At 32.6% G+C, this 13,916-nt stretch overlaps 1 protein-coding gene across 1 annotated transcript in view; it reads right to left on the bottom strand.

The window, feature by feature from the left end:
* LOC128221393 (uncharacterized) overlaps positions 1-13,916 on the bottom strand; it is an 83,887-nt gene that overhangs the window by 56,717 nt on the left and 13,254 nt on the right. Inside the window, exons 3-5 of the mRNA XM_052930006.1 lie at positions 3,561-3,736; positions 2,388-2,507; positions 25-370 (exon numbers count right to left, since the gene is read on the bottom strand). Coding sequence (XP_052785966.1) covers positions 25-370; positions 2,388-2,507; positions 3,561-3,736 — 642 coding nt within the window. The remainder of the gene's footprint in view (positions 1-24; positions 371-2,387; positions 2,508-3,560; positions 3,737-13,916) is intronic.

Below are 13,916 nucleotides of genomic sequence, written 5' to 3'. Positions count from 1 at the left end.
CTACTGTATTGTTGGAATGTTCACCGTAGACCTGTCGTGTCCACTCTATTGTTGATGTGTCTACTGTATTGTTGGAGTGTCCACCATAGACCTGTCGTATCCACTCCATTGGTGATGTATCTACTGTATTTTTGGAGTGTTCACTGTAGACCTGTCGTGTCCACTCTTTTGTTGATGTGTCTACTGTATTGTTTGAAAGTTCACCGTAGACCTGTCGTGTCCACTCTATTGTTGATGCGTCTACTGTAATGTTGGAGTGTTCACTATAGACCTGTCGTGTCCACTCTATTGGTGATGTATCTACTGTACTGTTGGAGTGTTCAATATGTGGCCCTGTCGTGTCCACTCTATTGGTGATGTATCTACTGTACTGTTGGAGTGTTCACCGTAGACCTGTCGTGTCCACTCTATTGGTGATGTATCTACTGTACTGTTTGAGTGTTCACTGTAGACCTGTCGTGTCCACTCTATTGTTGATGTATCTACTATATTTTTGAATGTTCACTGTAGACCTGTCGTGTCCACTCTATTGTTGATGTGTCTTCTATATTATTGGAGTGTCACTGTAGACCTGTTGTGTCCACTCAATTGGTGATGTGTCTTCTGTAAAGACACCAAACTAATAACCATAACAAATACTGCAGAAAACTTATGTGTAAAAAAATCAACACATATAAAAGCACTAAATGGAAAACTTGGGATACTTCCAATGGAAATACAAAGGAAAATCATTCTGATTAAATACTAGTCGAAATAATTAAACAGTAACCCAAACTCTTAATTATTCAAATCATATAGTATGCTTCAAAATACAGTGGACGATGAATCAATAAATAAAGCCAACTTTCATATAAAAAGCATTCTTCAAGAATGCGGAGTGATTGACATATGGGTGAACCAAGAAAGAACTCAAATTAACACCACAATAATTATTCAAAGAATGACATATATCCATAAACAGTCATGGTACTCAAGAATAAACAACTCTAGTAAACTTAAAACATACTGTCTATTTAAACACGAATTTGTACTTGAAAATTATCTTGACCGAATCAAATGTAAAAATATACCGAATAGCATTAACCAAATTGAGAACCAGTTCTCACACACTACAAATTGAAACGGGAGATATAACAATATACCAAGAACACAGAGAATGTGTACAAACTGCAGTCAATACCAAGCAGAATCGGAATACCATTTTCTTTTAGTATGCCCAAAATGTCGGGATGTACGTAAACAATTCTTTAAACCATACTATTGCCACTGGCCTAATATACACAAGTTAACAAAATTATTATGCGAAAAAAAACATTAACACAACCATCAATTTGGCAAAATATACATACCACGCAATTAACCTAAGAACTTAAAATAAATAACATCATTATTTAATCTCACCAATCAGACAGTCTACATATGAATTATATCATAAAAACTATCGCAACTTACCATACATTGCTGCAACTAATTCATTATACATCCACGGTTGGAATGTCATTCACAAATGTATAATACTTTTCATTCATAGAAAGTTGGTTGAAGTACCAAATTTCACGTGTGTGTCAAGTCATTGAGTACATACAAAACACGAGTACGCTCAAGATATTCACGACTGGATAATACTACTCCATCTAATTTCTGTTAAACAAACACTTGGACTTTGATAAATTCCTTGTTAACATTTTTGTTCTATCAAATTGTTAATAACAAAATGTTTTATTTAAGCGAAAGGCATAAAAATAAAATGTGAACATAAAGATAAATGACTGTTAGACAGTAGTAGTGAATTATTTTGCAATTAAAGGTAAACCTAGAATGCTTAAATAAAACATTTATCCACAACAGAGTGGACACGACAGATCTACATTGAACACTCCAACAATACAACAACAACAACTTTAATGCATTCAGGCAATTATGCCTATAGCATACAGTTTACGAGATGTTTGCTCGTAAACTGTATGCTATAGGCATAATTGCCTGAATGCATTAAAGTTGTTGTTGTTGTATTGTTGGAGTGTTCAATGTAGATCTGTCGTGTCCACTCTGTTGTTGATGTGTCTACTGTATTGTTAGAGTGTGTATTATAGACTTGTCGTATCTACTTTATTGATAATGTTTTTACTGTATTGTTCACTGTCGACGTGTTGTATCCCTTCAATTGCTGTTGTGTCTACTGCATTATTGGAATGTTCACTGCAGACCTGTCGTGTCATCTCTATTGGTGATATGTCTACTGTTTTGCTGAAGTGTTCTTTGCAGGACTGTCGTGTTCACTCCATTGTTGATGTGTCCACTCTATTATTGGAGTGTTCGCTAAAAACCTGTCGTGTTCCCTATTATGTTGATGTGTCTTCTGTTTTGTTGCAGTGTTCGCTTAAAACCTGTCGTGTCCACTCTTTGGTTGATGTGTCTTCTGTATTGTTGAAGTGTTCGCTGAAATCCTGTCGTGTCCACTGTTTTGTTGATGTGTCTCCTGTATTGTGGGATTGTTCACTGTAAACCTGTAATGTTAGAGTGTTCACTGTAGACCTGTCGTGTCTAATCTATTGTTGATGTGTCTACAATTTTGATGGAGTAATCACAGCAGACCTCATTTTTTTTATTTGTCTACTGTATTGTCGGAGTGTTAACTAGAGACATGTTGTGTCCACTCTAATGGTGATGTGTCTACTGAATTCTTGGAATGTTCACTGTAGATATGTTGTGTCAACTCTATTGCTAATGTGTCTTGTGCATTGTTGGATTGTCCATGAAGTCTTGTCGTGTCCTCTCTATTGTTGATGTCTCTACTGTATTGATGGAGTGCTAAATGTAGACATGCTGTGTCCACTCTATTGGTGATGAGTTTACTGTATTGTAAGGTTTTTCACCGTAGATGTGTGTACTGTATTGTTGGAGTGTTAACTGTAGACCTGTCGTGTCCACTCTATTTGAGATATGTCTACTGTATTTTAGGAGTGTTCACTGTAGACCTGTCGTGTCCACTCTATTGGTGATGTTTCTTCTGTATTATTGGAGTGTTCACTGTAGACCTGTCTTGTCCACTCTTCTGATGATGTGTCTACTGTATTGTTAGAGTGTTCACCGTAGATGTGTATACTGTATTGTTGGAGTGTTAATTGTAGACCTGTCGTGTCAACTATATTGGTGATGTGTCTTCTGTATTATTGGAGTGTTCACTGTAGACCAGTCTTTTCCACTCTTCTGATGATTGTCTACTGTAGTGTTAGAGTGTTCACCGTAGATGTGTGTTCTGTATTGTTGGAGTGTTAATTGTAGACCTGTCGTGTCAACTATATTGGTGATGTGTCTAATGTATTTGTGGAATGTTCAATCTAGAATCGTCGTGTCCACTTTATTGTTGATGTGTCTACAGTATTGTTGGAGTGTTCACTGTAGACCTGTCGTGTCCCTTCTATTGTTAATGTGTCTACTGTTTTGTTGGAGTGCTCACTGTAGACCTGTCGTATACACTCTATTGTTGATTAGTCCACTGTATTGTTGGGGTGTTCACTGTAGACTTGTCGTGTCCACTCCGTTGGTGATGTATCTACTGTATTGTTGAAGTGTTTACTGTAGACCTGTCGTGTCCCCTCTATTGTTAATGTATCTACTGTATTGTTGGAGTGTTCACTGTAGACCTGTTGTGTCCACTCAGTTGGTGATGTGTCTTCTGTATTGCTGGAGTGTTCACTGTACACCTGTCGTGTCCACTGTGTTGTTGATATGTCTAATGTAATGTTAGATATGTATTTTATGAATTTTATGAAGAATTTCCTAATTCATGTTATCTTTAAAACCTTTTTTGGCGAACACGTGTTGACTGACTCGAGGTGTTTTGGCTGGGACTTAATTTTCTTCAAATATTTTACGTTTTCAAATCATTTGGAAGGAGAGAATAGCATATACAAGTCGCATTTATTTTAATTATGTTTTTCTTTATTTGTTCCCAGTTTTAGTACAATTATGCTTTTTACTATGAAACTCTATGATCACACAGTTTTAAACCTTTTATTTTATAAGGCAGACTGTGTGTGATGTTTGTAACGATGACTGTATCGTATCTTTGAAAAGTATTTGCATTAAGAGTTCTGAATTGTTTCCTTCCGTCTGCAAATAGAGTTGGGATCTCTAATCATAGAAGTACTTGGGGTTTACCGTTTTGTTTTTATTATTATTTGTTTTATTGATAAGTTTCCTCAAGTTAATGCATACTTTGATAAGATTTACCTTTTGCGTTTTATCTTTATTAAGGATTGTTGGGATAAGAGTGAGGTTTGTGCACATAAACTGGTTTAACCCCCCAGTAAATTTACATTTTACTGACCGTTCCAAGGCGGTACCTAGCAAGTCTGATACACATACCAATTATTTATATATATATAGTATTAATGCACTGTGCTGTTTGTAGAGTTTTTTGCTGTTCTATGTTTCTTGTTTGTGATTTAGTGCTCTTTGTCTTTGGCGTTTGCCCATTGCCACTAAACCGGGTTTATGTTTAAACATTTTGCTACTGAGCATGTTTCTGTAGTTTATTGCATAACTATTGTAGACTTGTTTTATCTTCTTTATTGATATTGTTTTAGCTTTATTGTTCACTGCCGACGTGTCGTATCCCTTTAATTGTTGATGTGTCTACTGCATTATTGGAGTGTTCACTGCAGACCTGTCGTGTCATCTCTATCGGTGATATGTCTACTGTTTTGCCGAAGTGTTCTTTGCAGGACTGTCGTGTCAACTCATTTGGTGATTTGTCTACTCTATTGTTGGAGTGTCTTCAATAGTGATGTAGTGTTCACTGTAAAACTGTCGAATGAACGCTATTGTTGATGTGTCTACAAAACTGTATTGTAAACTGCTGTATTGTTCGTCTATAACAACCTCATAAAGATGTGAAACTGAATGATTCAGTCCTAACATTGAAGATATTTTGTTATATTAATGAAACGTATTTTTATGAATAATAATATTTCAAAAGTAACAGTCCGTTGTCTGAATGATTTTTAAACTTGCTTTTTGTAAAGAAAGGTTATTGTTAATGTAAGTAGTGTTTAATTCTTTAAGTATAACAAATGTTGAAGTTTCATTAAGTCTGTTCAATACTCGTGCAATAATTTGAACTGATTAGAACCTATAGTATTGCATTGTATTTGCATGCACAGTATTAAAACAATGATATAGATAATACATGTATGTAGGCGACAGTTGTGAACGTCTATTTTAATCTAAGTTCATGGTTTATCAGGGTCAAAACAATCCTTCAACGTTTTATCTAAGAGATAGTGTCAAAAAGGTACTCGTATTAAATTAAAATGTATACTTATTCAGGGATACATAATGTACATACTATACGTAAAATTGAACATTTATTTGTGAATTTCACCTTCGCACATGTAACAAATCTTTCATAGAACTGTCGTTATGATTGCAGAAAAGGTGTGGGTAACAATTAATCCAGAAACAATAACATTTCAACAACGCTTTTCTGGGAGTTTTCCATGTGGTATACAAAAAGACTTACGTTAAACAAGATAATACACCAAACCTAAAGAGACATAAACAATACAAATACATTGAATGAATAGGTTGTTTTCCTTTTGGGAGTTTTTCCTAGAAAAGGACTGTGTTATGTATGTAGACTCGCATAAACCACAACAGGTTAGGTGGTAGATTAACATGTTATTCCAAATTTACTGTCATGCTGGCGACTACTTACATGTGTTATTAATCCCTTGTAATGTTTTAAAGATATTTTTCATCAATGAACATATATAAAGTTTGCCTGCGTAACGTAATCAGCAAAATACAACGTCCATTTTTTATAATCGATTACATTTTTTTGTATGTATGGTCTTGACCTTATCAAATGTTATCCAAAAAAAGTCAGCATATAAAGATGATTTTTTGTACAATATATGTTTAATTGCGTACCAGAAAATAGTACCTTCAAATTTTCGAATATTTTAATTGCTTGATATTTGGTTTTATCCTAAGCTAACCAAAAATGTGTAAACACATAATTGTATACATAGTTGAAAACCCAGAAAGCAACAATTAATTTGCTTACACGAAATATGTACGATTCATATTTCTACTCTTGTTGTGATTGGACTTAAGGTAAAATCATTAAGGTATATCATTCATACATTTTTATATACAAATTAAACCTAACTTTTATTCAGAAAGTTTTCATTCGAAATTTGAAGTCAGATCTAGATCTCAGTATTCTGCGAATGCATTTTTGCAATAATGATATACATGTTTTTTTCTATTAAATGAACTGATCATAGTTACGTTTACGGTTTAGGTTTAAGTGTTCGACCATCACAATTACATTGACAGTACGATCTAAAATGATGATACTCTATTCTAGCTGCATCACTTTGAACTAAAAAGCAACACTTATACCGTATGTCCTCGGGTCGCGCGAAATTCATTTAAATATGACCTTTGGTCGTAATAACTCCATTTAAATGCCAAAAACTGCAATACCATATGACATTGAGTCATTATAATTAAAATCTAGTGTCTGGCCTTAAATCATGATAAACGTATTACTTTGCATCATGATCAAATCATTTCTGTATTTCCTGATCAACTTTTTTCTCTATATCATGATCAACTTAATTATGTATTTCATTATTTATTTATTTATTTATGTATTTCATGATCAACTTTTTTCTCTATATCATGATCAACTTATTTCTGTATTTTATGATATATTTATTTATGTATTTCATGGTCAACTTATTTCTGTATATCATGATCAGCTTATGTCTGTTTTTTTTGCTTATTTCTGTATTTCAGGATTTACTTATTTCTTTGTATCATGGTAATCTTTTTACTGTATATAGTGATTATTTTTTTTACTGTGTAACTTGATGAACTTGTTAATGTGAATTATTATAAACTAATTACTGTGTAGTAGGATCAACTTATTACTGAATGAGAGTGAGTTGTTATAATTATATTACTATATGACATTGAATCATAAATCTTTAATTGTATTGTATGGCCTTCAATCAGTATTATTGGCACTAAGGCATTGGATCATGATAAATGAATTACGGCATGGGTCATGATTATGTTTAACTAGATGCCTACTTCCAACATATATTCGCAATACTCTATGACCATTAATTAGTGCACGTGCATTGCTACATGCCGTAATACAACAATTTGATATAATGAAATACTTAATATGTGTTTATTTAACATACGTTTGAGGTCTTAACTAAGTTTGATATAATCAAACCATGACATGGTTGAGGAAATTGGTTGTTATTGTGATAAATATCACGTACATTTAACCGTCGGACGATATAACAAGGGCGGTAAGTGATCATATCAAATTATTGTAATTTGATGGAGTCTTCTTTGCATAGAAGTGGGTTTTATATTGTAGTTTTCTGTCAAATAAGGGTTGTTTTCCTGTTCGAACTATTACTATTCTCGGGAAACATCACATCGCACGCCCAGTTAAATAATCAGCACCATATCAATATCTATGAAATGTTAAAGGGCATGCCTGACTCATTCATTGTCGAGCTGTATTACAAACTATGTAACCGTAGTGGTGTAATAGGTCTAAATTGTATTTAAATTTGTTTTAAATATTCGAACGTGCATTTAATAAGATTCACTTCATTACAACGGAAGATTATTGAGTAATCTAGGGTTTTCAAGTGTAACGAGATGAACACATTGCATGCATGTTTGTTATTTTCTTCGGATATTCAATGTATCAGGCGGAGTGATCTTGATCCAAGCAATATCTCGGTAGTATTTGTATTAATTAGTGAATTATTAATGGAACCATAGCGCTTGTATTGGTAGTAAAAACACACACACTTTGCATAGCAAGATCAACCTGTACACTGATTTGATAATCCACAGAACATATTTTGAAATAATGATTGCCGACCAATCTAAAGCCATTTCACGCACCCCATTTTCAATCATGAATTGCAAACTGTCTATGAATGAAACTCGTTATATCATAACAATATAATTAAATTTCAATTTGTAAAATATCAGATAGAGATATATATTTTTCTCCCATCTAAGAAAGGTAGATACAAAAAGTTGATCAAGCTAGAAGTAATTCTAATTTTGCCCACGGGCAAAGTTAAAAAAGAACCCGTATTAAATAGTTGCAGTGAAAGGATTTGGTTCAAAATTTGAATCGACATTTCATGTTAGTTGTTCTCTCTATTCGAATACAAAATACTGATGTGTTATATGCGCCTGATTTATTTCGTATTCTGAATCGCTATTAAGCGTATCCTTATTCCGCAAATATTGATTGAAATATGTTAATTCAGTTGTTTACATTCGTCCATTTCTGAAAAATAGACTGGCGAATAAATGTCTGTCATGTTTGTATCGTGTCCATAATTAAATGTGGATAAAACAGAATAAAAATCAATAAAAATACGTTTGAGTATTGGAATATAACTGATGTCTTTCAATTGTGTTAACAGACCCATTTATTTTAAAAGACAAGCTTCTTATATATCGACTGAATTTATTTTAAACTTTATAATTTCTGTCACGCTTTATCGAGATAAATAACATGGATTTCAGTTTAAGAGTGAGTATGTTATTATTCTTAAATACGATTCTGACACAGTAATATCTCAATTGGCGTTTAAGCATGCTTATGTTTATTTGCACAAACTCATTTATCTTAATGAGTTGTTTAGATACTATTGATAAGAGATAACTCGTTGGAGTATCGAGTGTTCGCTATACATCTGATAAAATATTTATACTATGAAAAGTATGTGCTGTAAAATTCAAATGTATTGATGATAGTGATGGTGGTTTTGTTATCTATATTTAAATTGTTTTTGTTTGTTTTTTGACACATTTAATGTCTTAATATATTAAATAAGCTTCATAATGAGTTGCATTTTCATATCTAAAATAATCTAAAACCTTAAAATCTTTATGTCAAAATAAACATACAGTATACACACTGGTATGAAGTACATGTCGTTGCTTCTTTTGTACATTTAAACAGGCTATCGATAAAAACCAAACCCTCCTTAAATGCGTTTTGTTCATATCAATATATATTTTACTAATTAAAATGTTTTAACGGATTCATTTATTGCCGCTATCAATCACCGAGTAATTAAATATATGGCGGAAATTCTGAACACATTTTTGAATATGAACAGTAGCACATTTATTAATTCTTCCTTCTGAAATGACGTTGTCAAATTCGGCACCCGTTCCGGCCATCTCTTATTGCAATCTTTAGCACTTTAAACGCCCATATTTGCGTGATATATTATATTAAACGCATCAATTCAGCCTCATCGCACCAATAAAGTCCATGGGAAAAATTTGTTCATTTCTTCCGTTATATAACGTGTTGCTTTTCGATTTTATTTTGCAATTATGAATAAAATAAACGGCTACACTCTACAACATTCCTGAAGTCATCGCAAGCATTTGGTCGTTCCTAATCGAGTTTCAATAAGCGTATTCAGTTTACATAGTAGTATCTTGGTAAATGGCTCTTTATAATATCCGGCTTATATTAATATTTTAGGTATATTCTGCATCTGCATTAACATACAGTTGAGAAATACTCAGTCAGAAATTATGGAACATTATTATTCGAGTATGAATATTAAAATGTTATAATGTTGTTGATTTATTATAAGCCAGTTTCTTTTCCATATCCAAAAGTAAAAATATTGCACGACGTATTGGAAAATCCGTTCCAACATACTGTCGTTTTCGGATTCCGTAGTAAGGTGGGCATACGTTAACAATCGTCGGGACAACTTTAAAATGCTAAATAGTAGTTCGTTTCAGGACAGTTTGTATTTTCTTTTCCAATTATATTAAATTTCTAATTTACACTGTTTAACATAACGTTAACTACATGCGTTAAATGGAACTTATATTTGTGCATTCCACCTTCGAACATATGGAACAGTGAGTTTTTCAAGGAGAAACACTACTTGTAATGCCTATCCGTAAATATTTCACTCAATTTCTTTTAGTCATTTATGTAAAGCTTTATTTAACTCGTTTAAGGGCACTTGGTTTAAAAGTGGGCATGCTATCATTCTAAAATAATGTGCTGACATAATGGTATCTCAATTTGCGATTTAGACCACTTATTTTTTTTGCACACACTCATTGATCTCAATGAGTTGTTGAGATAATATTGATACGGGATAACTCGTAGGAGTAATCAGTTGTTCGCTTAACATCAGATCAAATCGTTCTAATTTGAATATTGTGTGCTGTAATATTCACTGGTCTGTCGATATAAATAGTTCTGTGTTGATGAAGATGCAGATGATGGTGTTGATGTTTATTCCAGATCGCTTTGAATCATTTAAGGGTGCAATGAATGTGTGGCAAAGACGTGATTGTAAAAAATATTTAAGTGGATTGAGCAGTAAACACATCGAAATACGAATTATTCGCTTCATTTACATTGTATTTGTGTAATGTTTAATGTATGCAAGGTTATAAAAGAACTTAATAACACTTTTGTAATTTGTTGCTTTCATTTCTTAAACAAACTAATCCCTTTTATCTTCATGTCGAAATATACATACATTATTTTTGATTCACAACATACAAATAGTATACACAATACTTGAGGTTTGGTTTGCATCCCTTTTTATTAATTATTATGTTTTAACAGATTCATCGATTGCCGTTGACCATCACCGAGAAGTAAAATTAATCGTGGAAATCCTGTTAAAATGTGTTAATATATGTAAAGCAACCCATGTAATAATCCTTCTTTCTGCCAATTTGACACTGCCATCTCCCTCAGCGATACTAAAGCCCACATCTGTGTGACGTTGTTGATTATGGTATTATATTCAACGTATGAACTCATCGCACCACTAAAGTCCATGATGTCTGAAGAGTTATCAAATGGAATATATGTGTTCAAATGTCCACAATATATAATGTGTTGCTTTGCTATTAGCTTTCTGATGTTTTATAACTTCCGCACTTTTTACTCTCGATTTGTTTGCTGATAAAATGGAATTGTTTGTATCTGTGTTTATACATAAGAGTAATTTCACTAGCAATTATAATTTTAGGAATAACAATAGAGTGTAAAATATTTGCAAAATATTGTTTTTTTCTCTACTGTTTGTTCTTTAATTATTTAAAGGATACAAATTGTATAAATGGATACAACGGTTGTCTTATACTTACATCAATCTGCGTTGTCACATGCAACAACAATCCATATACAGCTGTGATAGCAATTCTGCTGTTTTTATCACTTGTTACAAGCGAAAATACTGATAACGGGTGATGCTCACCATCCAGTAATAAAACAAAATTATAAAGTTGTTTACAATGGTCTTACTCTATGATCTATTTGAATTGCTATTTTCAAATGTTTTTCTCCATGAACCACAGTAGAATAATAATATACAAATCATGACATGCTGTTCCAGTGCTTGCAAATGAAGCTATCCCAGTTTTCAAATTTGAAATTAATGGATAATGTATTTGGTTTCAAAATGTGAAAGTGCATCCATCAGTGATAAATGTACCAAATGAAGTGTTGAAACGTACGAATACCAGAACATCTACCATAAAACAGACAGGTGTTAACAAAGCATTTTTACTGGCATATTAACTCTGTACTTGGAAACGCTGTTTTATGGACATAAAACATTAAAGTTCTTGTGGGTTTGGGAAATCTGTTTGTACATCAGACAGTCATGCTACTAATCCATTGGCTTTTAGAAAAGTAGCACTTCATTAACATATTTGTATGCAGATGGTTAACTAGCAATGGAAAACACTTCAAAGCTTGATTTTACTATTGAGCATCTTTTGTTAGAGCTTACACACAAATGTTTATGTCGTCAAACATGAAGACAACAATTTCAAGAAACAACTTAATAGATTTTTAATATTTTATTTTAATTTTAACCCACAGTTTTATAACGTTTTATCGTTCCTTCAAACAGGTTCGTTGAAACTGCAGTTTGACTGAAGCTGCTGCAAGTGTTTTGTGTAGAGAAATATTAGGATATCTTGTTCTCCAAACTTATCGTTATTTTATTCTTTAATTCAGCAAACTTGTTTATTCAGACTTTAACTATGCAGAAATGTTAACCTTATTAATCATTATATTTTAAAGGTAAATACAATGGTATATTAAAATGTTGTAGCCACCGATAACTATTGTTTTTTAAAAGATGTCACAAAATTAACCCAAATATTCACAAATTCTACAAAAATAAATAAAGGATACACCGTTTTTGTTGTTGTTTCTGATGCCGTTGTTTAGAATTTCCTAAACCATATTGTTCATTTTCCGATTTTTAAATGGATTTAAAAATGTCGTGCTTTCATTTCAGGTAAATAATCTTAATTTTTCATCTTTTCGTACAATTGACTCTGTTGTTCGTAAGCAAATAGTTAAAAAAACCTTGAGCTTTCAACTTAAGCCCTCTAAACGGAAAACTGCCTTAACTTTATATTTATAATTCATTTTAAGGTATATGGATGAACATTGCTTTGTTGTAAAATCGTAATATTTTTGGTGATCGAGCTTTAAAAACTATTTGTCACAAGTAGACACAAGTTAAAATAATTATTTAACGATTTTACGCTGAACATTTACATTTCTTTTTTTTTAAATATTTTCCTCAAATAAGTATCAAATAACTGTTGATTGTAGGTTTGCTCAGGAAGAGTTGTCAAATAATAAATCCCTTTTTAGTGATATCGTTCAAAAAGTCATATATATATATATAGGTGATTCTGGCATAAAAACTTTTCTCGTGATATCGTGCATGTCTAATCTCGCTTATTTTCGTATAGATCATTTTTCTCGTGATATCGTTCATGTTTTGCCTCTGTCTAATTGTGGATAAATCACATTCCTCGTGGTAGTGTAGATGTTAATCTTAACGTGTACACTGTTATCATACTTGCCCTAGTGTAAAACAGATGTTCATATATGTACATACACGTATTTGTGGAATAGTGTTTAGCAACAACTCTATTGTAAATCACGCTTGATATGTACAATCATTTCATAAAATGCCTTGCAATGAAAATAGAAAATATCAAAATAGTAGGACTAGATTATTGTCAGCATTTCGATGAAAGACGTCCTTCGGCACCGTGCTGTCTTCATTGTAGGTGTGTGTAAAGTTTGCAGCCAACGCTATATCACGCACTCCTCTGAAAAAAAACAGTTGTTCAATTTATTGACAGGGTATAAAAAAATCAATGTTAAATAAAAGAATGCCGCGTAATCAATACCAGAACACTAATGACATCATTTTGAAAAAGAAAACACTTTAAAGTTGATATTTTACCATTTTCTGTCAATAGTTTATGATTATGTAAGTTTAAGCTGCATTATAAAAGTATATAAATCTATGTACTTGAACTTCCTAAATATTGATGTATTATATTCATATGTTTAGAGAACTGCATAAAAACTGAAAGTGTTCCATCAACAGATTCCAAATTTATACATTATGTAAGTATACGACATTGCGGTAAACCATGCAATACGTTTTCCCATACAACCTTATATACATAAACATCTTTAAATGTCCACGGGTCAACATAATGCATAACGCCAAAGATTGACCTCTAGGTCGTTATGAAGTGAATGAAATGTATATGAGATTATTGTATTCCAACTTAAGGTTAGCTAAATGTCCATGGGTCAACATAATGCATAATGCCGAATACTGACCTCTAGGACGTTATGAAGTGAATGAAATGTATATGAGATTATTGTATACCCACTTAAGGTTAGCTAAATGTCCACGTAATAATAATACATAATGTTTTAACGCCGAATACTGCAGGGCGTTCAGTAAGGCGAGCGTTTAAAAAACGCTCGCAAACGTTTTGTTTTGTATCTCTGCTGCAAC

Source organism: Mya arenaria, chromosome 16 (assembly GCF_026914265.1).
Source record: "Mya arenaria isolate MELC-2E11 chromosome 16, ASM2691426v1".
Classification (NCBI taxonomy): domain Eukaryota; kingdom Metazoa; phylum Mollusca; class Bivalvia; order Myida; family Myidae; genus Mya; species Mya arenaria.
Note: the sequence above shows the minus strand (reverse complement) of the source record. Positions and strands in the feature narration are given on the sequence as shown.